Source organism: Pantherophis guttatus, chromosome 9 (genome assembly GCF_059756535.1).
Source record: "Pantherophis guttatus breed Tessera chromosome 9, ASM5975653v1, whole genome shotgun sequence".
NCBI classification, from domain to species: domain Eukaryota; kingdom Metazoa; phylum Chordata; class Lepidosauria; order Squamata; family Colubridae; genus Pantherophis; species Pantherophis guttatus.
Genome location: NC_142071.1, coordinates 7,229,483 through 7,256,183, shown reverse-complemented (window position 1 = coordinate 7,256,183; position 26,701 = coordinate 7,229,483). Strand labels below are relative to the sequence as shown.

The window sequence follows — 26,701 nt, the reverse complement described above, 5'->3', positions numbered from 1 at the left end:
TTCCAATCTCTTTGCTGTGTTGACATTAGCGGCCCTTATGCTCTTTGATGGAAGAAGGCATTTCCTTGCACTGGATCTGCTTATTTTGGGAACAGGGGTCCTTGTGTTTGCTCCAGGCTGCCCTCCTCATAGAGCATACAAACCCTCTGTATAGGTGGAACAGACTTATCCTGTGGAGGTTTGCATGCCAAGAAGGCATTTTTAATAAGGTTCTGCCTGATGCAAGAAACGTCCTGTTCGTTAGAACCTTAGCAGCATTTTCCTTAGGTGAAATATGATGAAGAGATTCTGAACGCTGGACAGTCATTACTATTCTGCTGTTTTTCTTGCCTGGTTTTTATACATCTGGTTATAGTGAAGTGTTAACCGTATTCAGGATTAGAAGAGGCAGTGGCTCAGCAGCTTAATGACGCTGGACACGGTCTTCCCTTCAGCAGTTTGAGTTCTAATATTGCGTGGCAGGGTGGGCACTCATCACTTGCCTCAGCTCCTTTCCATCTAGCAGTTCAAAAGCATGCTACGTGCAAGTAGATAAATAGGTACCATTTTGATGGGGGGGGGGGATGAGCCAGCACTTTGTGCAGACAGTTAGAATCCTGCTGGCACTGGACCTTCCCAGGTGCAATAGCAGTTTGCCAGGTGACTTTAGTAGAGGGAGAGGGCCCTACATGATGCTGCAGGAAAGCTGCTATTCTTTCTTTCTGATGTAGAGCTAGCTCACCCATAGCTCACCTTGGATAGTGCGTGAGCGTGAACCAAATAGGGCTAATGTCAACTCACAAAACATCCCTGGCCTGCTCTTGAGTTGCCATAGGTAAGGGGGATGGGAAAACAGTGAAGCAGCACAGCAGCCAAAAAAACAAAAGCACATTCTAGACATATCTCTCTCAAGGCTGTCTCCCAGAGTTACTCACAGCAGCCAGAGGGGAGTGATTTCTACAACCTGCGAAATTGCTCCATTGGTGAATGTGACCGATTACGCACCCTGGAGGGAGGGGGGAAACAAGGTCAAGTCTGGGCAGTAAATTAGGTGGAGTCAGAGTTGGCTTGCTGTCAGGATGATTTAATTAGGGCATCCATTGGAACCCTGACAGCTAGTAGTTTTAGGCAGCCAAACGACTACTCTGCATTAGCATTGTAGTCTCCTACCTACAATCATATGCAAAATAAATAAATTAATGAATAATAACATTCAGGATTCCACTATCACTACTGAGCTGTTTCCAAGATGACCTGTGTTACTAGGTTCTTGATCTTCACCTCATCTTCCAAAGCAGGCAACTTCATTCTCCACTCTATTTCCACGAAGTAAACTTATTAACTAAGTGCAAGTGTGGTTATGGAGCTGGGGTTCGAACCTACCTCCAGATGCAGAAAACTAGCAAAGGATTATTTAGTGGGTAACAATACGATCATGGCAAGAATTCTATCCCAAAACAGATTAAGCAGGTAGATTGATCATGGAGCTGTGTTCCACTGAGAATTGGAGCTTGGACATAACACACGCCAGCCAATCTCAAATCAGTGCACTTTGCAATAAGTTAATTTGTCAAGAGACGGCCGAGAGAAATGAAGATACTAAGAGGCATGCACTGATTCACAAAAATCACCTGTATGATTTTCCAAAGTGTGTGATGGAACCAATCGAGTCCCCAATAAGTCCTCACCCATAGCTAATCATAATCATAATCATAAGTTTATTTGTCAAGCATATATAAGATAACAGGTAAAAGTATAAACCTAATTTGAATACATGAAAAGAGTAAGTAAAAAGGAGTATTAGGACAGGGACGGTAGGCACGCTGGTGCTCTTATGCACGCCCCTTACAGACCTCTTAGAAATGGGGTGAGGTCATGGGGTTAACAGTAGACAGTTTAAGGTTAAAGTTTTGGGGGTTTGGGGAAGAAACTACAGAGTCAAGTAGTGCATTCCAGGTATTGACCACTCTGTTACTGAAGTCATATTTTCTGCAATCGAGTTTGGAGCAGTTTACCTTAAGTTTGTATTTATTGTGTGCTCTTGTATTGTTGTGGTTGAAGCTGAAGTAGTCGTTGACAGGAAGGACATTGTGGCAGATGATTTTATGTACTATGCTTAGGTCAGACTGAAGCTGGCATAGTTCTAAGTTGTCTAAGCCCAAAATTTGGAGTCTGGTGGCATAAGGTATTTTATTGCGGTTAGAGGAATGGAGGACACTTCTCGTAAAATATCTCCGGACTCTCTCGATTGTATTTACGTCCGATTTGCAGTGCGGGTTCCAGACAGATGAGCTGTATTCAAGAATTGGTCTAGCAAATGTTTTATATGCTCTAGTTAGTAGTACAACATTACCAGAGAAGAAGCTACGCAAGGTTAGGTTAACAACTCTTAATGCCTTTTTGGCAATGTTGTTACAGTGGGCTCGGGCACTTAGATCTTTAGACATGAGTACCGCAAGGTCCAGAGCAACGATGCCTCTCCAAATTTAAGGTGAACTTGACAAATTTGATGCTGGAATAATTCTCTAGCATGAAAGATCCTATCATGGAGATGCTAAACTGGTCAGTCCTATGCTCAGGACAGGGCAACTGCTAATGGAAAAGGCATTCATTCACTCACAGTAGACAGGATCCTTGGCTCCTGCATGACTCAGGAGGAGGGGCTGTGGGAGGGGGAACGGATTGCCGAGCAGTTTGTTTTGCTGATTATTGAGCAGTTATGTATTTTCCGGGAAAGAGTCCAGGCCTCAGTTGCTCTGTGAGCTCAGGAAAATGCCATTCTAATTGGCTCATAATTCAGTTAATTCATTCTCATTACAGGCCAGTGTGGATGGATTGGGTATGGGGAGCGGGGGAGAAAGAGAGATTGGCAGAAAAACAGTTGATCCAAGTTCTAAAGAGTTCCTTCCTGTTAGGTCAAAAGTACGCAACCTATAGGATTGTGCGTATTGCTTGAAGGCTTCTCCAAAGCTTCCCTTGAATTTTGACTACATATTTGGTGGGCCACCAACTTCAACGCCAAGCAAGAAGTAAAGGCGGACCAGATCTGCAGATTGCATCTGTCTCTCACACAAACACGCACCCCAGATGCAAAGCCAGGATCATGTACAATAAGGACTGCAGTGTATCTCATCCAGTGGTGGATTCCAAAAAATTTTATTACCGGTTCTGTGGGTGTGGCTTGGTGGACGTGGCTTGGGGGGTATGGCAGGGGAAGGTTACTCAAAATCCCCATTTCCTTCTGATCAACTGGGACTTGGGAGGCAGAGAATAGATGGGGGCAGGGCCAGTCAGAATTTTTACTACCGGTTCTCCAAACTACTCAAAATTTCCGCTACCAGTTCTTCAGAACTGGTCAGAACCTGCTGAAACCCACCTCTGATCTCATCTCATTTTCCTGTCTATCACCATCTGGAATCCTTAGTCATTTCTACTAGCAAAGCTGGTTTGGAATAGGCAATCATCTTTCACTCCCAATCATTAACTAATGATTATTCTAATCTATTGATTAGATCTAGAGGCAGGGAGCTTAAGGAGCTATTAGAAGATCTGTGATGGAACCAACAGTTGAAAGGGAGGGAGCTCCACCTGGGGGAGTAAAGAGACATTTCAGCTTGGAGTTCATTCCTAGTTTAGGTTTAAATATAAAGGTAAAGGTTCCCCTCGCAGTCGTTCCTGCCTCTAGGAGGCGGTGCTCATCTCCGTTTCAAAGCCGAAGAGCCAGCGCTGTCCGAAGACGTCTCTGTGGTCATGTAGCCGGCATGACTCAATGCCAAAGGCACACGGAACGCTGTTACCTTCCCACCAAAGGTGGTCCCTATTTTTCTACTGCATTTTTTTTTTATGTGCTTTCGAACTGCTAGGTTGACAGAAGCTGGAAGAAGTAATGGGAGCTCACCCCATTATGCAGCACTAGGGATTTGAACCACTGAACTGCCAACCTTTCGATAGACCAGCTCAGTGTCTTAGCCACTGAGCCACCGCATCCCAGTAGCTGTACATTTCCCAAGGGAAGGCAGAATAACTGACAAGATTCTTGTAATATAGGTGCTCAACAATAAAATATCTGTTTGGGCTCATTCACAAATAATTCTGGCTATTTGTGCCTGGACTATTGGACTGGCAACAGGTTCCCCCTTTTTCTTGGCCACGTGAAGTCTAACATGTATGTACTGTATAACGTGGCCCCCATCCTTATGCTGAATTCTCACTTCCTGTCACGATAAATGCAAACAGCAGAGTTTGACAGTGTCTGTCACTGCCTTGCATTTAAGTGAGATAAGTGTCTTTTGGATCGATTGACTGATTGATTGAATGAATGAATGAATGAATGAATGAATGAATGAATGAGGAATTTGTTTTGTTTTTTTATATAAAGTTTTATTAATTTCTATTGTCTACATTTTGTTAGTGCTTAATAAACATCGTGTTGTCTGGGTTATTTTATTTGCTTAGCAGTACAGATTGCGTTCTTAATCTCCACCCCTTTTTCCCAACCACTGGTAGAATAAGTTCCATGTTTGATAATATTCTGTATCTTCTTCCTGTTTAATCTTCAATGTGAGTCTGTCCATTTCTGCACAATCCAGTATCTTCCTAATTATCTCTTCGTCTCATGCTATTTCTTCATTTTTTCAATATTGTGCAAATATAATCCTTGGTGCAGTTAATAATTAGGAAGATCTGATGGAGAAGGGATGAGGAAAGTGGCTTGGAAGATAGCCAATGAGACGCAGAGAATTGGAGATCGGAAAGGGAGGGATTGGGGGGCAAAGGTCAGTACTGACCGCAAAAGAGCCAGGGACAGATCACTATGCTAAATAAAGAGAAAATTTCCTTAAAGATCGGCAGTTTGGAAATTCCTTTTATTTTGAGATAGCATCGAAACCTGACAGAATATTTGCTTCCATTTCCTTTGTTTTATTACGTCTCGCATGATGCTTTGCATTGCTCTCCTTTGTTTGACTTACGATCATTTCACATTTTCTTGGTCTTACACCTCAGTAAAGACTGTACATCGATAAAGGAAGGAAGGGATTGCCTTCTCCAAAGTAAACAGGAAACCTGAATTTGAATTAAATTTGAATTTGAATTTTCGAAGCCTGGCCTTTAAATCAGGAATTCTCCTAAGCAAGGGGTGACAAACTGATGGCCCGTGGGCGGATGCGTCACATGCAGGCCACGCCCACCCCAGTTCCGCGAAGGGGGAAAATGTCACAAAACGTCACGTAGCGGCAACATAACGTGTTGAGTTTGACACCCGTGTCCTAAGATATCTGATGTGGATACTGAAAAAATAAGAAGACTGTTACGCAATGAGCTGGCCATTAGGCCCCCAGCGCTGGACAACAAAAAACTAAAATTCAGTGATTCCCGAGGTTACCGAAGTGGGAAAGATGGTTTAAGACATGCTACAAAGCATCTATACTTAATCACCTTCCTTTTTTGGGGGGGTATTTCTTACTAGGAGACCTGGTATTGGTATGGTGACACTGGTGCAGACAACGTGGTCATGAGTGGGATGAAATGCTCCGGGACAGAAATGGCTTTGTTCCACTGCCCACATGATGCCAAGATCTCCTGTCCCAAGGGAGGCGGACGCCATGCAGCTGGTGTTTCCTGTACAGAAAGTAAGCACTTCGGCTTCCTTGGCTCACATCTTAGACCACAGTTTATCTAAATCGCGGCCAAGTATGTTTATGAGTGTTTTATTGGGTTTAACCCAGGGGTGAAATTAAAAAAAAAACCCTACCGGTTCTGTGGGTGTGGCTTGTTGGGGGGCAGTCATGTGACTGGGTGGGCGTGTCCAACTTGACATCACTCACATCAAGGGGCTCCTCACCGGCCCCTCCCCTCCCAGCCACTCCTTGTCGCGAATGGCAGGAAAATGGGGAGGGGAATATTCCTGCCTACCATCCTTCCCTCAGTCTGTGCTGAGATTGAGGAATGGATGACAGGCAGGAAAATCCCCTTCCCTGTTTTCCTGCCTTTCACAAAAACGGCTCCATTCCAGCTGCTCCCCACCTCCTGTCCCCCTCCCTCCTGGGGACTACCTTAAAAGGGACAGCTCCGTTGTAAATGGAGGGAGAAAAGTTAGCATTCTCTCTGCTGCATTTAACATTGAATTCTGTGGAATATCGAGCGACTGGAAGAGGTGAGCGGTGACCGGCTTGGCGTGGGTGGGGCCAAGGAGGGGTAATTACTACCAGTTTGGCAAACTGATGCCAATAATCCCTAGTGGTTCTCTCGAACCGATCCGAACTGGTAGGATTTCACCCCTGGTTTAACCAGGATGAATGCTAACACGACTTCTCCATAACTTTGGTTATTGTGACATGGCAAGCAAAACAAATTGGTTCTGAAACCAATCAATAATGTTCGATTAACTAATTAATGAATCTTCAATTAATTGGTCAATAATGAACAATTAAACAATGGAATATCTCGCTACCCGGAGTTGTGGGTTCTCCATCACAGGAGGTTTTTTTCAAAACTAGACTGGCCAACTATTTGACCAGGATGATTTAAGTCTCCTGCCTTGAGCACAGGGTTGGAGTAGAAGACCTCTAAGATCCCTTCCAACCCTATAATTCTATGTTAAATATTTCAGGGAGAAATCTGATTCTAAACTCAAAACTGCTTCGTGTTTCTAATATCGTGCGTCCATGTGGTTTACTTAATGGAAAAGATCTACCGTTGCCTACTTTAGAGTTTCAATTTTCCAGATGAGATCATACCTTTGGACATTCTTGAGACCTCCCATTCAAGTTCTAAACAAGATCTAACCTCTCAAGCTTTCTCTGATCAACCAAAGTGAGCCAAGTGCTGCAATTTGCCCCGGCAAATGTATTGTACTGCCATCTGAATTAATTGTTGTGACCCAGGCCCAAGTAGGTATTATCAGACACAATCAGTTCAAAACAAACAGATTTTATTAGAACAGCTGAGAATTAACTCATTCTCAGTGTAGTCCAAACTAAATCAAAACAAATTCTTCATAACACAATTCTTCAGCCTTATCACCAACCTTGGTCTAATTAGGCAAACTGCCAAAGGCTTTTCTTGGCAAAAGTTCAGAAGCAGAAGACGCCGACAAGAAATAAATGCAGCAAGACAAGTAACAAATCTATCAACATTGTTTTCCGACAAAGAGCCCAAGAGCCGTTGCTGGTCTTTTAAGCCTTATGGGAGGGGCCAATCATCTCTTGGCCTTACTCCCGAGTCATCCTTTTTGCTTTAGCTGCTCTTGCCTTCTGGCAGCTCTTCTCATGCATGCACTAGGAACAGGCTCCTCCTGTTCCTCTGCCTCTCTGCTGTCAGCCTCTGGAGGCTCTGGAGTCCGCACCTCACTCCCCATGGACCTGGCCCCATCTCTGCCTCCGATGCAGTGCCCTCATCTAGGCCTTCCCCAGACTCCAGACTGGCCCATTGTCCTCCCCAGCCTCCTCACTGTCCGACTCCGCTGCCAGCTCTGCAGGATGCTGGTGGACCACAACATTAATATAAAAATTTTCTTGAGCTGAGCTGAGCTTCTCTCCTGGTGTCACAAGATCACATCCCAGATAGATTTATTGACAATATTAGAAAAACACTTTGCTGGTGTCTTCCTCTGATAATAATGTGTCCCTATCACATATCTCTGCCATATCACTAAGCATCACCTTCCATAAATGGAAACAAACTCTGATGGGAGTCCTAACCAGGGGTGAAATTCATTTACCGTCACTACCGGTTCACAAATGTGAGCGTGCACGCCTCCTTCTCGCATGCACAGAATCTGCTGCGCATGTGCTGAGGGTGAAAAACGGGACATAATGATGTCTGGGTGGGTGGGCGGAGCCTCCCTTCTCCGGCGCTACCAGTTTGCCCGAGCCAGATAGAACTGGATGAATTTCACCACTGGTCCTAACCAGGGGTAGGTTCTACTTACCTTTACTACCGGTTCGGAACGGCATGCATAGATTGACGATGACGACATCCGGGACAGTGGGCAGGGCCTCCCGCCAGTTTTACTGAACCAGTCCGAACCAGGGGCACCACTGGTCCTAACCCTACCTTAGGATGAATACGGGTCTTGAAAAGCGTCTTGGGAAACCTTCCATTTTTCAAGGCCGTCTACAAATCCTTCAGCGGAAATAATCAGAGGATAAAAGTGAAGTCCTTACTCTCCATTCATGTCTGCAGCTGCAGCTGATCTCGTCCTCAACGCCAAGGAAGTAGAACAGACATCCTACCTGGAGGATCGCCCCATGCATGTGCTGCAGTGCGCCATGGAGGAGAATTGCCTGGCCTCCTCCGCGGTCAACACCTCGGTGACCTCCGGTTACAGGAGACTCTTCCGCTTCTCCTCCCAGATCCATAATAACGGGCAGGCTGACTTCCGTCCCAAAACGGGCCGCCACGCTTGGATCTGGCACGAATGCCACAGGCAAGTCTTGCTTTCTGTCTTCGCTTTTGTAGAATAGGAAGGAGGGAAAAAAAGTGAAATGCTGACACAACTCATGTGGGGTCACCAACATGCAAGACAAAAAAGGGTTCTAAGTGTGACTTAAAATACTGGTGGCCTTGGCCGTTGGTTCAAAGTCAATCTCAACAACGCCATGAGCACATTCCTGACCTGCTCACATCTCCCTTGAAGCCATAATTTAATTCGCTGTGGTTTAAACATGGCTGGCTGGGGAATTCTGGGAGTTGAAATCAGGGGTGGACTTCAAAACTTTTAGCAAGGGGTTATCTACCCAGTTACTGGGCGGGCGTGGCCATGGTGGGCGTGGCCTAGTCGGCCTCCTGCACCATGGCGGTGTGTGTGTGTGTTTGCCCTCCCCAAGCTCCGGAGGCTTTCCTCAGGCCTCTGGGAGGGCAAAAACGGCCTCCCCAGGCTCCAGAGGCCCTCTGGAGGGCAGAAACATGCTCATTTCTGGCCTTCTTGAACTTCTGGTAGGCCCATTTTTCACCGTCCCTGAGCCTCCGTGCACGTCTTGCACTTACCTGCATCCAAAATGGGTCACATGGGGACTCCTGGGAGGGGCGTGGTGGTATGGGCAGGGCCAGCCAGGAGTGGAATTTGGGGGTTCTCCGAACTGCACAGAATCTTAGCTTCCGAACCCCCCAGCAGCCCACCCCCGGCTGAAGCTCACAAGTCTCAAAAGTTGCCAAGTTCGGAGAGCCCTGCTTTAAAACCCCGCAGTTGGGTTTCATCATTCCCCAAGCAAATGGTGTTATGACGTAGCACAGGGAGGGAATCCTGCCAGTTCTGTACGAATCTATGCAGCCCCTTTTGTGGATGATTCCAGATTGTGGGGTCCATCTCCTTCTGTTGATTCAAAGCCTAAGAGTATCTCCGGCAGGTTAATAGCACCAGTTGATCAAGCTTCTCGAACCAACAAAGATGGCTCTTGATGTGGCCTCTTTCTGTTTAACCTCACAATGTCCTTTCCTATTAACACTCGTTTCTTTACTTTCTGAAAAGTTCAAATTAAGTGAGGCAGCTGCAACTGATCGGACGGTTGAAACCAGTTTGTTTATAGACAGGGATACCTACTCAATTCCTCTACAGCAGTGTTTCTCAACCTTGGTAGCTCGAAGATGGGTGGACTTCAACTCCCAGAATCCCCCAGCCAGCAGCGCTGGCTGGGGGATTCTGGGAGTTGAAGTCCACCCATCTTCGAGCTTCCAAGGTTGAGAAACACTGCTCTACAGTATTTCTGGTCCATAAACAGCATAAGATAAACACTTCCCTGAGCAGGCGGGCATATTTTAGGAACAGTCGGCATTTATGTTTGACTTTTTCACACCGGAAAATCGCTCGAGCACACAGCTTCAAAGCAAATAGTTTGGACTTCTTAACAGCTCTCCGTATTTTCCATTTGCAGGCTGTGGAATTCTATTCACGATCCGGGTTGGGGGTGGGTAGCAGAGTTCCACTGAAAGGCAGGTAAAAGAGAAACCCAAGAATGTGTGGCAAAAGAAAATTATTATAGCAACTCTGAGTCAGTTTTTTTTTTGAAGGTTTCCTTTCCCCACAAGCAAGTAGAATAAATAAACAGATTGATGTATCATCTCCCTGATACTGAATTCCAGGTGTTTAATGTCCTCTGTGGTTTATTTTCTCAGGTGCAAAACAGCTAACTAACTCTACCTTGCAGATCCTTAGTTTTCCACAACTTATACCAGGATGCGCTTGCTTTCTGATTCTACGCTTGGTTTTTGCACAATCGGTGGGCATCAGGGGTGGGTTCTAAATTTTTTTACTACCGGTTCTGTGGGCGTGGCTTATTTTGTGGGTGCGGCTTAGAGGTCATGTGACTAGGTGGGCGTGGCTAGCTGGTCAGAGTCGTTTCTGGAAGGTCCTCGCACTTACGACCAGTCCTCGTACTTACGATCCGACTCATTTGTTTGCTTTTAACACTGATCAGCTGTAGGGCGGCCCTTTGAAGCTCCGCGGCAAGAGTTTAAACAGTTTTTTTCCCTCTAGTCATTAGCTGGGACTCAGGAGGCAGCAATAGATTGGGGGTGGGACCAAATAAAAGGTAAGAATAACGTGGGGGGTGGGAGGGAGGGCGGGGGGGGGAGAACCGGTTAGGTGATGTCATATCGTCACCGCTACCGGCTCGGCCGAACCGGACCGAACCAGGAGGAACCCACCACTGGTGGGCATTCATCGTGGATGTTGCACAAATTAAAAACTAAAAACCTCTTGCAAGATGCCAGAATCTCTTTCAATATTCAACAGAAAAGCTTATTACAATGTACCTGATACTTATAACCCCACCCTTGTAAGCATAAATTCTGGGTCAAATATTCATACAATTATCTCTCAAAGGTGCTTTTTCAAAAGGCGACTGGACTTTCTTTTTCCGTGAAGACGTTTCACTTCTCATCCAAGAATCTTCGTCATTTCTGACTGAATGGTGGAGAATGGGAGGATTTATATTCGTTGCAGTCATCTGGTCGTTAGCATTCTTTCTGAGAGTTGTTGAGGCCACTTGGAGGTTTAACTGAGCCCTCAGGGTCAAGGAAAAAACAAAGAAAGCCCAGTTGCCTTTTGAGAAAGCACTTTTGGGACAACAAAGTCCTCCAAAGAATCTCCATAGATATTCACACAATATTTTTTGTTTTGGGGAAGGAACCACAGCTGAGTTCCAGAGTCCCACATTCAGTTGAAGTTCTATTTCAAACATTCAAGTATCAGAGGGAGGGAAGGGAATTCTTCCAGGAAGATTTCTGGAACATGGTTGTAAGTCGTAGAGGAGGTAGTATCCTGGTTGGACAAATACCTTGACAATATGAGAGAGCTTTCTAATACATGAGACCATTAAATCTGTGGAAGAAATTCAGGTTTGTGCAAATTGCCAGCACTGTAACGCTCAAAGATTGGGCCCTAAAGCACCATCGTCCCTCTAAATGCCATCTCTAGGCTTTGCCCCCCAACCAGGGGTGAAATGCTCCTGGTTCGGACCGGATCACCCGATCTGGTAGCAATGGATGCGGGTGGTTCGGAGAACCGGTAGCAAAAATCCCTGGCCCTCCCCCCATTGCCCAGCTGAGCCACGTAATCATCAGAGGCCTTTTTTTTAATTTTTAAAAGCATTTTTTTTACAACCTTTTTGGCCGAAAAAATGCTTTTAAAAGTAAAAAAAAAAAAAAAAAGCCTCTGGTGATTGTGTGGCTCAGCTGGGATTGTCAGAGGCTTTTTTTTAAAAAAAGAAAGCCTTTGCGATCAGGCAAGTGAGCTGGGATCGTCAGAGGCTTTAAAAGCATTTTTTTACAACCTCTTCAGCCGAAGAAAAAATGGTTTTAAAAGTTAAAAAGAAAAAAAGTTGGCCACGCCCACTCAGTCATATTAACCCCCCCTCCCACCAAGCCACGCCCACAGTAACCGGTAGTAACAAATTTTACATTTCACCACTGCCCCCAACTAACGACAAATTATTTTGACAAACCGAAATCCAAAGACTTCCATCTTGCAAGTTTGCCAAATTTTGTAAAATGTTAGGATTCTTTCATGATACCTCACGACGTTTCAGGAAAGAACACCAAAATCTTGTCGGATTTAAGTCCAGTATATCCTGCCAAGTTAGAGTGTATTTTTGTTTGTCTGTTTGCTTCCTTGATTTCTGACTGATTTATTTAAAGAATGTGGTAATCCCAATCAATCCTAGGAAGTTGATTCGTTCTCTGTCATCTTAGCACAAATCGGTAGACAATATTGAGTTCTTTACTTAAATGGTTCTACGCCGTTCCAAAATGAAATGGAGCATACATTACAGATTCGGTCTGTGACCCCATTATCATAATATACAATACACCAGAGGTGGGTTTCAGCAGGTTCTGACCAGTTCTGGAGAACCGGTAGCGGAAATTTTGAGTAGTTCGGAGAACCGGTAAATACCACCTCTGACTGGCCCCATCTATTCTCTGCCTCCCGAGTCCCAGCTGATCGGAAAGAAATGGGGATTTTACAGTATCCTTCCCCTGGAGTGGGGTGAGAATGGAGATTTTACAGTATCCTTCCCCTGGAGTGGGGTGGGAATGGAGATTTTACAGTATCCTTCCCCTACTATGCCCACCAAGCCACGCCCACCAAGCCACGCCATGCTCACCAAGCCACGCCCACAGAACCTGTAGCAAAAAATTTTGAATCCCACGATTGCAATACACATAGCAGAAACAGAATAGAAATCTATAAATATATAATCCTAGCACAGAATTAATTATAATATTGGCCACGTACAGAGGACATATAAATTGCAGCGATGCCCTCAAAACTTTGGAGAACAAAATAAACAAAGAGAGTACAAAACAGGTTGCAGTGAACGTGTCTGCAAAGAGATGGAGTCCCTTCGTAACCATCTGCTAAAATCTATGTTGATGAAAAGAAGGCCAGGAAGGATAAATAGGAGCAGATGGCTCTTCAAATCATCAACCCGCAAGCTATTTAAACTTTTAAAGCTTAAGTAAAGCTCTGAATTAGGCCTCCCACTAAGTGAGTTCTGTACCTACAGGAGGTTTATCTCCCTGGAGGTGAGCTCACTGTTTAGTTTGATCAAGGGTGTTGTGGAGCACTGCTGGGTTAAGTTTGTTCCAAATTATGAATTGAGCTTCAAGAAAAGCGCATTTCCGAGCAGGACAATTGCAACTTTAGCAAGCACTAAAACTTTATGGAAACTGAGACTAGATTTATTGGCTTTTATCAATTCCATTGAGCATTAATTTAAAAGACCTATCATCATCTTTTAACGATGGTCAGAACCTGCTGAATACCACCTCTGAACAGAAGTGAAAATTGATTAATATATAACAGTTTTAAAGGAATGGGAATAAAAGGTAAAAGGTTAAGGGTTCCAGTCATGTCCGACTCTGCGGCATGATGCTCACCGCTGTTTCTTGACCGAGGGAGCCAGTATTGTCCGAAGACAATTTCCAAAGTCATGTGGCCTGCATGGCTCTATGTCAAAGGCTCACGGAATGCTGTTAGCTTCCCACCGAAGTGGTACCTATTTATCTACTCACATTTTCATGCTTTCGAACTGCTAGGTTGGCAGGAGCTGCGGGGTGGGCAACTGAATGAAGCTAGCAGAGTTCTTTAATGGCCCGATGCCCTTCCTGTCACCAATGCGGAGTTTTGTTCAGCAGATATATTCTCATTGTACCCAGCAAGAGAAATATCTGCCTCTACCTAGGATCGAACTCACAACCTCCTGATTACGAGGCGAGAACTCCACCTCTAGGCCACCGCACCACTCCTTTAATTTAAAAGACCTATGTCTCCTGCTTTTAAAGAGCTGTATCTTCTATATATTCAGGTTCTTGACCCATTCTCTATATCAGGGGTGTCAAACTGGCAGCCCGCGGCCCGGATGCGTCACATGCAAGCCACGCCCACCCCAGCTCCACGAATGGGAAAAACATCGCGAAACATCATGTGATGCGGCGAGTTTGACACCCGTGCTCTATGTTATCTTGCCCATCAGGCCAAAGTTCTCAGAATCTCATGAGGCAGCATTTCTCAAACGTGGCATGTGGACTTCAACTCCCAGAATTCCCCAGCCAGCATTCTGGGAGTTGAAGTCCACACATGTTAAAGTTGCCACAGTCAAGAAACACTGTTTTAAGGCATAATCCTCTTAGTTCTTGAAGACAGCTAGAGGTTGACAGGAATGGACTTGAGTCTTTGACGTCACAAGAATTCAATAGAATAGATTAGAATTCTTTATTGGCCAAGTGTGATTGGACACACAAGGAATTTCTCTTGGTGCATACGCTCTCAATATACATAAAAGAAAAAATACATTTGTCAAGAATCATAAGGTACAACATTTAAGGATAGTCATATTGTATTATTGCTCGGGACAAAATAACAGGATCCCCCCCCAAAATGCATTCCATATGGTATTTATTTCCTTCTTCTAGACTAATGTCATCAAGCTGGAATTCATCCAATAAATAGTCACATTTTGGAGATGTTTTCATCTGAACGAAAAGCTTTTATAGTTAACCAGTAGTAAATCTGGATGACCATTGGTGTTCTTCCCCAGCTCTGGATTCCCAAGGATTGTGACACACACCAAAGGTCCTTATCAAAGTTATAACGTACTAAGAATAAAAAAATCCAGCAAAGGTTGGCAACCAGCCCAGAAAACAAGATACGATAAGACACTCACTCTCTAAAATGCTCTGTAATAATTACACGTTGTTTCCAGCAAGAAATTACTAACTGCGTGCAACTTAAATAGGCTAAGGGAGTGGCCAATTATCCTCAAACCTTACTCTCAAGGAGACCTCCTCCTCCTGAGGAGCCACTCCTGCCTTTTGGCAGCCCTGCGTGCTCGAGCATTGAGGAGAGGCTCCTCCACTTCGCTCTCTCCACTGGAAGGAGCCTCTGGAGGTTCTGAAGGCCCAGGCTGAGTCTCTGCCTTTGGCACCACATCCTCTTCAGCTTCCTCACTGTCCGAAACGAGCGTCGGCTGTGCAGGCTGCTGGCGCGACCCCACACCAGCCTCCTTGTCGCCGGGATCAGCCACGATCCACGCAGGCTGCTTACGGGCCACAACAATTGGCTAGGGCTTCCCTGTATGCATATGTGGTAAGGGAGATACTAGAGTCACGATAAACTGCCATTCTGGTGTGTCTAAAACAACCAACAATTAGATATGCTTTGATTATATAATGTCTAGATTCACCATGATTTGCTAACTAAACCACAGAGAGCCGAGTTTATCGATAGAAGAGAATGGCTGTAGCTCAGGGTTGAATGGTGGAGTCTTTGGTGGTCTCTGAGCTTGGTGATTTTCTTGCAGACGTTTCATTAGGTAACATAATCAGTTGCTGAGTTTACACAAGACATCAAATCTTCATTGGCAACCTTCAGAAATTTGCTTTCTTTCTGGCTTCCACAGGCATTACCACAGCATGGAAGTCTTTGCCCACTACGATCTGTTGGATAGCAACTGGACTCAAGTTGCCGAAGGCCACAAAGCCAGCTTTTGCCTGGAGGACAGTGACTGCATAGACGGTACATGTGTTTCTAACGTTATTTCAGTGCATTGACAATATGCCAGTTGATTAGCATTCCTTAATCCCAGCTATTTTCCCTCTTAACACCAGCATAGAGAATATGTCGAAGGCTGAGTCTCCGTGACCATTATGAGCCGCAGTGGTTAGAGTGCAGTACTGCAGGCTACTTCTGCTGACTGCCGGCTGCCTGCAATTTGGCAGTTCGAATCCCACCAGGCTCAAGGTTGACTCAGCCTTCCATCCTTCCAAGGTGGGTAAAATGAGGACCCAGATGGTTGGGGGCAATAGGCTGGACTCTGTAAACTGCTTAGAGGGGGCTGTTAAGCACTGTGAAGCGGTATATAAGTCTAAGTGCTATGGCTATTGCTATTAAAATCAAATGGAGAATCAACCTTCCACCATCCATTGTTCAATTTATCCACAAATCAGGCTGAAAATGATTGAGAGTCTAGGACATTCCTGGGAATAAATCTTTAAAGATTATACTTTCCCCTTCAGAATGAAGAAAATACTAGTTCTAGGCACTCATTCCTGTGGATATAGGAAACTGCGTTATGTTAAATCAGAACGGAGGGCCAGTCTGATTTAGTATATCTCTATTGAAGTGAGTGGTGGGACGTGGTGGTTCAGTGGCTAAGACGCTGAGCTTGTCGATCTAAAGGTTGGCAGTTCAGCGGTTCGAATCCCTAGCGCCGCATAATGGGGTGAGCTCCCGTTACTTGTCCCAGCTTCTGCCAACCTAGCAGTTCGAAAGCACGTAAAAAATGCAAGTAGAAAAATAGGGACCACCATTGGTGGGAAGGTAACAGCGTTCTGTGCACCTTTGGTGTTGAGTCGTGCCAGCCACATGACCACGGAGACGTCTTCGGACAGCGCTGGCTCTCCGGCTTTGAAACGGAGATGAGCACCGGCCTCTAGAGTCGGGAACGACTAGCACATATGTGCGAGGGGAACTTTTACCTTTATTGAAGTGAGCAACATCTAAGGCTTTGCCCCACAAGCCTTCACTTCCTCCTACCAAAGACTGTTACCCAACATCTCCTCCCAAGTCAACTGGCCATTGTGTAACCTCTTTTTTTGGGGATACCATTGAAACAGGATATTTAATTACATGCTATGTCTATGGAAATTCTCAGTCATCCAGGTCATAGTTCTTCCAAAGGAGCTTTTTCCAAAAAGCAACTGGACTTGGGTTTGTTTCGGGTTTTTTGTCCCATTTGAAAATATTCTCTACTTTTTTAAAAAATGTTCTCTACTCATCCAAGAAGCTTCTTCAGTTCCTTCTTCAAAAACCAAGAAATCCATTTTTTTTTACTACCAGTTCTGTGGGCGTGGTTTGGTGGGCATGGTGTGGCTTGGGGGGGCATGGCAGGGGAAGGATACTGCAAAATCTCCATTCCTTCCCCACTCCAGGGCAAGGATATTGCAAAATCCCCATTCCCTCCCCACTCCAGGGCAAGGATATTGCAAAATCCCCATTCCCTCCCCACTCCAGGGGGAAGGATATTGCAAAATCCCCATTCCCTCCCCACTTCTGGGGCCAGCCAGAGGTGGTATTTGCTGGTTCTCCGAACTACTCAAAATTTCTGCTACCGGTTCTCCAGAACCTGTCAGAACCTGTTGGATTTCACTCCTGCTTTGGGCTAATAATTACATGATATGCTTTATCCTTCGGGGGGAAAAAAACAGACAACTTCCCATAACTTTTTAAAATGGGGGCCATTGGTCCTGGCATAGAAGTGGGTTTCCAGTTCCATAGGCCACATTCGTATTGGTGTGCTCATCTAAAGCAGGGGTCTCCAACCTTGGCAACTTTAAGACTTGTGGACTTCAACTCTCAGATAGCATGACTGGCTGAGGAATTCTGGGAGTTGAAGTCCACAAGTCTTAAAATTGCCAAGGTTGGAGATCTCTGATCTAAAGCATTATCCATAGATCACTTCTCTTATTGCGGTTTAGTTAAAACACCAACTTGCCTTCCAATACGTTGATACTACCATACCTTTCTACTGACTTCCTTCTTAGGAGTCCAGAAGCAGTACGAGTGTGCAAACTTTGGGGAGCAAGGGATCTCTGTCGGATGCTATGACGTGTATCGGCATGATATTGATTGCCAGTGGATTGACGTTACTGATCTCAAACCAGGAGACTACATCTTCCGGGTAAGCCGTGATTCTGCCAGGGAATGGTAACCATGGGCCTCGTTTGCAGAATAGAAGCAACCCAGCCTCTCTCTTTGCCAGCCAGTTGACTACAGGTAGTCCTCGACTTACAACAGTTCGCTTTTGTGACCATTAACAACGGCTCTGAAAAAAGTGACTTATGGCCATTTTTCAACAGTTACAACTTTGCAGCGCTCCATGATCAGGCGATTGTTCTGCCCCAGCTACAGACCACAAAGAACGCAGCACACACAAAGTCCGTACAAACCTTAGTTTACTAATTAAGGACTACTAATGAGCTTTCTTAGTAGTTGTTCAAACACAAGTACAGCCTTAAATCAGTCTTTTCTGAACAAAGGCTGTTAATTTAACTTCATTAACAGCTGACAAGAGTCCAAGGAATAAAACTCAATTCTGAGGCACAGTCTTTCAGATAACCGTAAACTTACTGTGGTGAATGCCCAGAAGCAATTTGCAGGAAAAATGATAAGAGAGAAGCAAGAGCCGATCAGACATTTCTGGAGTCAATACACGAAGGAATATGAACGCAGTTGTTTTCTGCAAATTGCATCAGTCGTCGTCATTCCTTAAATAGGCTAGGGGAGTAGCCAATTAGCCCCAAGCCTTACTCTCGAGAAGACCTCCTCCTGAGGAGCCACTCCTGCCTTTTGGCAGCTCTGCGCGCCCATGCATCGAGAAGAGGCTCCTCCTCTTCTTCCTCTTCACTTATGGGAGCTTCTGGAGGTTCTGAAGGCCCTGGCTGAATCCCCGCCTCTGGCACCACATCTTCTCCAGCCTCCTCATTGTCTGACTTGGGTGCCAGCTGCACAGGCTGCTGGCGAATACCACACCAGCCTCCTCGCTGTCGGAATCAGCTACCAGCTGCACAGGCCGCTGGTGGGCCACAACAGCGATCAAAATTCAGACGCTTGGCAACTGGTTCATACTTATGACGGTTGCAGCATCCCAGAGTCACATTTGACGACTTTCTGACAAGCAAAGTCAATGAGGAAGCCAGATTTCAGAGCCGCGGTGGCACAGTGGTTAGAATGCAGTACTGCAGGCTACTTCTGCTGCCTGCCGGCTGCCTGGAATTTGGCCCGTGGTGAAATAAAAGTTGAGAACCACAGACAAAAATGGAAGGGCACTTCAATTCCCACCATGGATGAATGGTTGCAGAAGCTGATGGGAATTGGCTAAAATGGCAAAATTGGCTATCTTGTTTAAAGAAAAGACCATAAGTACTTTGGTTTCCACCTGGAAAACGCTTCTAAACTTTGTGCTTGAAGTGGGAAAAATATGAAACTTTGATTTTGGGTTTTACCGATTAGACTGATAGATTCCTTATAGAAATGGCTAGTAGTTGATATTATTATGAAAAAAACCAGAAAGTTCTGGTTTGATGTTAATGCTTTATTTTACTGCAACGGAGAGAGTTGGAAGTCAATGCTTCTTTTTCTCTTTCCTAATCCTTCCCCACTTTTCTTTCCTCCGCCTCCTCCTCACTCTCTTCCTATTTACTTTGGTATTTTGTATCTTATTTTATCTTGTAACTCAATAAATAACTGAGCCTTGGTAGTACAGGGGTTTAAGGCACCCTGTTATTAAGCTGGTTATTAAGACCAGCTGCCTGCAATTACTGCAGGTTCGAATCCCGCCAGGCTCAAGGTTGACTCAGCCTTCCATCCTTTCTAAGGTAGGTAAATTGAGGACCCAGTTGTGGGGGCAATAAGCTGACTTTGTATAAATATACAAAAAGGATGAAGGCTATTGCTGAGCACATTGTAAGCCGCCCTGAGTCTTTGGAGAAGGGCGGCATATAAATCAAATTAAAAATAAAAATAAAAAAATATATAAAAATGTTAAACTAGGAAAATATTTACAGTCGTGGCCAAAACTGTGGAAACCTTTTGGGAAAAGTGTATTTTCTAAAACTAGCTAATAACACCACTTTTTTTGGAGTAGTACCAGTGGTGGGATTCAGTCAGTTCGGGAGAACCGGTTGTTAACTTTCTGAGCAGTTTGGAAAACTGGTTATTGGAAGAAATCATTAGGGCAGAGACCCAGTTGTTAAATTACCTGAATCCCACCACTGAGTAGTACCATAAAATTATATATCAATGGAAAAAAAAGTTTAATCAAGAATGTAATGCAATCACTTTTATGAAGGATTTGCTATTAGAATAGCAGTTATAAAGAAGAAAAGTGAAACGTGATATACAAAGATGATCACCATAGAAAAAACGAGATCTACAAAAATGATCACTATGTCAGTTAATACTTAGTTGGGTAACCTTTAGCATGAATTATGGCCTTACAACGTCTTCCCATGGAGTGAACCAAGTCTTTTAGTTCTGCAGCTGTTCTAATGTGAAACCAAGATTGAATGATGGCTTCTATTAACTGGGTTTTATTGCTGGGTCGCTTCTGACTAACAAGTTTCTTTAGTCGGCTCCATAGATTTTTCAATTGGGTTAAGGTCTGGGCTATTCCCAGGCCATTCCAGCAGTGGAATAGGATTATCTTGAAACTCCCCCCCCCCCAAAAAGTAGTGTTATTAGCCATCAAACCTCAAACATACACTTTTCCCAAAAGGTTTCCACAATTTTGGCCACTGCTGTACAATTATGAAAGGCAAAAATAAAATAAAAAAAAGGGTGAGAACGACTTTCTTTGGCTATTTTAACTCCAGTAAATACAATGGCTGCATCAGTTTGTGCTAGAAAATTGTTTGCTAGCAATGAGTAATTGAAGTCTCCCCTTTTTTACGTGTGAGATGTAAAAAGAGATGGGGCTTCAATTGCATGATCAAAGTAACTTTTCTTACACGCACCCAATCAAAATTATATCTCCAATTAGATCACACTAAAATTCCCAATTATCTTTTCCCAGATCATTGTTAATCCGAACTTTGAAGTGGCAGAGTCTGATTATTCCAACAATGTGATGCTATGTAACGTCAGGTATGGGCCACAACGCGTATGGGTATTCAACTGCCATATAGGTAAGTTTGGCTTTTACTTTTCTTTTTCTTTTTTTTTTATAAACAACGACTTGCAGAGATGAGCTTTGTATCAATGAAATAGTTCTCAGTTCTTCAAGATCAGGAAACAGAGTATAGCAATGCTATCAAAACTCTACAGCTGCAGGATCTTGAAAGCCTGGCAAACTTTCTCCTCCCTCTCTCTGTCTCTCTCTGACTCTCTCTCTCTCTGTCTCTGTCTCTCTCTGTGTATCTGTGTGTCTCTGTGTGTCTCTCTCTGTGTGTGTATCTCTCTTTCTCTCTCTCTCTCTCTCTCTCTTTCTCTCTGTCTCTGTCTCTGTCTCTCTCTCTGTATCTGTGTGGGTGTATCTGTGTGCGTGTGTCTCTTTTTGGGTGTCTCTCTGTCTCTCGGTGTGTGTGTGTTTCTCTATGTCTCTGTCTCTGTCTCTCGGTGTATTTCTGCATGTCTCTCTCTGTCTCTCAGTCTGTCTCTCTCTGACTCTCTCTCTGTCTCTTTCTCTCTCTCTCTCTGTATCTGGGTCTCTGTGTGTGTATCTCTCTCTCTCTCTCTCTCTTTCTCTCTCTGTCTGTCTCTCTCTGTCTGTCTCTCTCTCTCTGTGTATCTGTGTGGGTGTGTCTCTGTGTGTATGTCTCTCTGTCTCTCGGTGTGTGTGTGTTTCTCTATGTCTCTGTCTCTGTCTCTCTGTATCTGTGTGTCTCTCTGTGTGTATGTCTCTCTATATGTGTGTGTGTATCTGTGTGTGTGTGTCTCTGTGTGTGTGTGTCTGTCTCTCAGTGTGTGTGTGTTTCTCTATGTCTCTCTCTCTCTCTCTGTATCTGTGTGTCTCTGTGTGTATGTCTCTCTCTCTCTCTGTGTGTATCTGTGTGGGTGTGTCTCTGTGTGTGTGTGTCTGTCTCTCGGTGTGTGTGTTTCTCTATGTCTCTGTCTCTCTCTCTGTATCTGTGTGTCTCTGTGTGTATGTCTCTCTCTCTCTCTCTGTGTATCTGTGTGGGTGTGTCTCTGTGTGTGTGTGTCTGTCTCTCGGTGTGTGTGTGTTTCTCTATGTCTCTGTCTCTCTCTCTGTATCTGTGTGTCTCTGTGTGTATGTCTCTCTCTCTCTGTGTGTGTGTATCTGTGTGGGTGTGTCTCTCTGTTTCTCGGTGTGTGTGTGTTTCTCTATGTCTCTGTCTCTCTCTCTGTATCTGTGTGTCTCTGTATGTGTGTCTGTGTGTGTGTGTGTGTATCTGTGTGGGGTGGGTGTGGGTGTGTGTCTCCCTGTCTCTCGGTGTGTGTGTGTTTCTCTGTCTCTGTCTCTGTATTTCTCTGCGTGTCTCTGTCTCTCAATCTGTCTGTCTGTCTGTCTGTCTCTCTCTCTCTCTCTCTCTGTGCCTATCTCTATGTATCTCTCTGTATGTATGTCTCTGTATCTTTCTCTGTGTGTATCTCTCTCTCTCTCTCTCTTGTTCTGAAGAGAATTAAGACAGAGCAGCGTTGAGTTTCTTTCTCACCCTACCTCTCTCAAGGCTCTGCTGGTGTTTATAAAATTGCCCTCATGTTCCTTCTTTCAAGCTGTCTCTTGAAAGAATATTCAATACAATAATTGAATTGCTTGTATCCAAAACAGTGTAAGAAATTTTTTTTTATTTTTAATTAAACATCCCATTAATTTAATTGTTCATTTGTTAAATTATGATACTTTTGTGATTGAATTAGAACTGGTTCATCGGTTCCTGAAACTCCCATTTAGAAGGTCATCCTAGAATCCTGCAAGGGTTGTTGCTTTTTTTTGCACACACTGGATAAATTTCCAGGAAGCCTATCACGTATCTAAAAGGCACAAATGCCAACTGGGAAATTCACCTGTTTTGAAAAGCAAAGTTAAAAATCAGCCTTATCTGGACATTTCCCTGCGCGTTTCACTTAACAACTGCATTGATTTGCTTAACAACGGGGGCAAAAAAAAGGTTCATAAGATCGGGCATGACTCCAGTGGAAATTCTGTCCCGAATTGTGGCTGTGGAGGAATAATTGTGGTTATTCCTCCACTACAGGTTGAGGAATACCTGTAGTTTTTCATCTTTTGCACTTAGTTGACTGTCTCTTCTCTCTTTTTTTCTCCTTTCTCACAGCCAACTCTTACTACGAACCAGACCAGAAAGAATATTTCAATGGACTTTGGAACAATCAGGTGTTTTAACTTTAGACCCTCTGTTTAATTAAAAAAAAAAAAAGGAATTAAAAAAAAAAGAGGAAGGCCTTTCCCCATGATTTCCCTAACCACTGCTCGGAAAACTGAAGTTAAGCAATGAACGTTTTCACGTTAGCTCTGTAAGTTATTTTTCAAGGATGTTACTCCAAAATCTACTTTGCAACATTTAGCAGAAGGAAACCGCAGCGGCAGACTCAAATTTCACACCGTTCCAAGAGAAGGAAGGTTTTGCACTAGCTGTACGACTTTGCCTTCCCTCCATGTACTTCAACCCTTTGCAAACTCTCACTCACTCCCACTTGGTCCACTGCAGCGTCCGAAGAGGCACCTGACTGACAACTCAGCAAGGATTTGATGCTCAGAGTTACCTTCTTCTTCTTCTTCTTCTTTTTTTTTTTGAGGACTTCTCTTTCAGCCTCAGTAGTTTGTCTTGCAGACGTTCGAAAATCTGACTCTATGCCACTGGTGGGAGGTCACTTTTCTTTCCTCTTAGCCTGCTCACATCCTCTTAGCCTGCTCACAAGAACATGGGTGATTATTTGATTTTGGGAGGGGAAAAACAGGGGAAACTGTCAGTAGGGCAAGGAAAATATGGCCATCCTAACTTCCATCTTGGTTTTAAAAACCACTAGAATGTGAATTTTTTGAAACACAGTAAGCCAGGGGTATCAAACTCAAAGCCCGCAGGCTGGATCTGGCCTGCGGGGTGCTTAGATCTGGCCCACGCTCCCCCCCTGGAAATAGCGAAGGACCAGCCTGAAGTGCTTCTGCCAGCAAAAATGGAGGTAACGTGTTTCCCCGAAAATAAGACCCTGTCTTATATTTTTTTGAACTCTGAAATAAGCACTTGGCCTTATTGCCATGTGCTCAAAAGCCCAATTGGGCTTATTATCTTATTTTGGGGGAAACAGGGTAAGGAGGGCCGCGTGCTCCATTTTCATTGACAGAGGGCTCAGGCCACCACAGGTGCCCCCGACACGAGTGACGTCGAGTTGGCCACATCCACCCTGGCCACGCCCCACCCGGCTCCCCCAAAGTCAAACACAACCCCGATGCGGCCCTCAATGAAATCAAGTTTGACACCCCTGCAGTAAGCTGTTCACCTGCTCTGCCTTATCCATGTCTTTTCCGTCCACGCCACCCCACCCTTAGCCACATATTTCCTTCCCGTCAATATTAAGAAATACATCTACTATATCAGAGGTGGGTTTCAGCAGATTCTGACCAGTTCTGGAGAACCGGTAGCGGAAATTTTGAGTAGTTCGGAGAACCGGTAACTACCACCTCTGACTGGCTCTGCCATCTATTCTCTGCCTCCCGAGTCCCAGATGATTGCGAGGAAATGGGGATTTTGCAGTATCCTTCCCCTGGAGTGGGGAGGGAATGGAGATTTCACAGTAGCCTTCCCCTGGAGTGGGGAGGGAATGGAGATTTCACAGTAGCCTTCCCCTGGAGTGGGGTGGGAATGGAGATTTTACAGTGTCCTTCCCCTGCCACGCCCACCAAGCCATGCCACGCCCACAGAACCGTTAGTAGAAAAATTTGAATCCCACCACTGAACTATGCCAAGCTTTTCCCACGATAGACCTCTTCCCTATTTTATTACAGCAAACTGTTCTACGATATCTTGTAAGGATTTTTTTAAAAACGAATTTCTTAGGACACATTTTACATGGGAGTCCTTGAAGGGGTTCCAAAAATCAAGATGGCAACTCCCAACCATGTGACTGTAGCCATCTTGACTTTTTGATGACAACCCTATCTTTAGTAAATGTATGATGGTGCTAAGCACATTTGCCTCTGTTTGTTTGAGGCCATGCATTCCTGCAGAAAACCATTCCTACTTGAATATATTTATTTTTTTTCCGCGTTTTTAAAGGAAAGGCCTTTTACCCAGGGAGACAGTTTGTATACAGTACTTCCGAAGGAAATTTAAAAAAAAAAAACAATCCAGAAAGGGTTCCCATTTTCTTACTTTTACGATCCTGTACAAAAGAGGGAACTGCAAACTCGAGCTATGGATTTGCTGCAGGGGAATCAGAGCCCCACGTCCAGCAGTTTTGTTTCTAAAATAATAACAATAACAATAATAATCGGAGATGTTTTTGGAGGCTCAAAAAGCCGAACGTGAACTTTGATCTATTGTTTCTTTCAAGCATCCAGTGACTAAGAGTAGATTGCCTCTGACTGTGGACGTTACTAGTTATTGCTGCATCAAGACTTTAAACCAGGAGTGGGTTTCACTTACCTTCGCTACCGGTTCGGAACTGTGAGCGCGTGCACACGCTCGCTTTGTTTGTGCACGGCGCTTCTGCACATGCTCAGAACCTTCTGCGCACGCGCAGAGCAGTGGTGGGTTCCTCCTGGTTCGGCCTGGTTCGGCCAAGCCGGTAGCAGTGACGATATGACGTCACCGAACCGGTTCTCTTTGTTCGGGAGCTGGGCCCTCCTGCACACCACCACCCCCGTTATTCTTACCTTTTATTTGGCCCCGCCCCCAATCTATTTGCTGCCTCCCAAGTCCCAGCTGATCAGCTAGAAGGAAAAAAACTGTTTAAACTCTTGCCACGGGGGCCGCCCTACAGCTGATCAGTGTTAAAAGGCAGTGTGGTGGTAGACCAGGGTGCTCAAAAAACAAATGGGTAGACCAGTGTCTCCAAAAACAAATGAGTAGACCGGTGCCTCCAAAAACAAATGAGTAGACCGGTGCCTCCAAAAACAAATGAGTAGACCGGTGCCTCCAAAAACAAATGAGTAGACCGGTGCCTCCAAAAACAAATAAGTAGACCGGTGCCTCCAAAAACAAATGGGTAGACCAGTGCCTCCAAAAACAAATGAGTAGACCGGTGCCTCCAAAAACAAATGAGTAGACCGGTGCCTCCAAAAACAAATGAGTAGACCGGTACAGCTCTGCAAGCAGTTAAAAGCCTGGTAGACCAGTACCTCTGCTAAATCCTAAAGAATTGTCACATGACCATCATGCTACGCCCATAAAATAAGCCACGCCCACAGAACCGGTAGTAAAAAAATTTAGAACCCACCCCTGGCTCAGAGCATCCGTGATGACATCCGGCAGGTGGGCGGAGCCTCCCACCAAACTAGGGCGAACCGGTAGAAACCCACCACTGCTTTAAACCCACCGTATTTGGGGACTATTAAGAAAGAAGGAATTCAATGTAACTAAAGCAGCGGTGTCAAACTCAAGGTCCAAGGTAATTAGATCTGGCCCTGGAAACAGCGAAGGCCCAGCCTGCGGTACTTCTGCCAGTGAAAACGGGCTCCCAAGCTCCGTTTTCAGCTGCAACGGCCTCCTGCAACCTTCTGCCAGTGAAAACGGAGCTCGGGAGGGTCGTGTGTGGTGCTCCGACACGAATGGCATCAAATTGGCCACGCCCCCGTTCCTCCTCCCAAGGTCAAACACAACCGTGATGCGGCTCTGAATGAAATCGAGTTTGACACCCCTGATCTAAAGCGAAAAGACAAAACATAAAATGATTTAAAAGCCTTCCAATTCTTGAAAACTCATTCCTTGGCTGCTTTAGGGAAGAGAAAATAAATAAATCCGTAACCAGAGAGGGGAATCACGTTATCAAAAAGAGTGTCTCGTCCAGTACTGTGGAGATTTATGCAAACCAAGTTCATTCAACTCTTCTTGATCAGGGACACTGTGAATTATTATTATTATTTTTTAATAGCCATCCGTTCCCTTTTTCTTGCTCGCTCTGCTGATTCTTGCTTGTCGAATGAGAACTAGTACAGACACGTTGGTTGGGAGGAATAAGCTAAGAGGATTTTAAAATGGTATTTTGCACAGGTATAAGTGTTGTATGAATAAACTGAGATTATGCTGA

The 26,701-nt window shown here is 44.7% G+C and overlaps 1 protein-coding gene across 1 annotated transcript in view; it reads left to right on the top strand.

Moving 5' to 3' along the window:
* The window catches only part of LOXL2 (lysyl oxidase like 2), a 119,291-nt gene extending 92,590 nt beyond the window's left edge, over positions 1–26,701 (top strand). The window contains exons 9-14 of the mRNA XM_060693494.2: positions 5,447–5,609; positions 8,164–8,407; positions 15,378–15,493; positions 17,521–17,657; positions 20,550–20,661; positions 22,771–26,701. Coding sequence (XP_060549477.1) covers positions 5,447–5,609; positions 8,164–8,407; positions 15,378–15,493; positions 17,521–17,657; positions 20,550–20,661; positions 22,771–22,838 — 840 coding nt within the window. The 3' untranslated portion in view covers positions 22,839–26,701. The remainder of the gene's footprint in view (positions 1–5,446; positions 5,610–8,163; positions 8,408–15,377; positions 15,494–17,520; positions 17,658–20,549; positions 20,662–22,770) is intronic.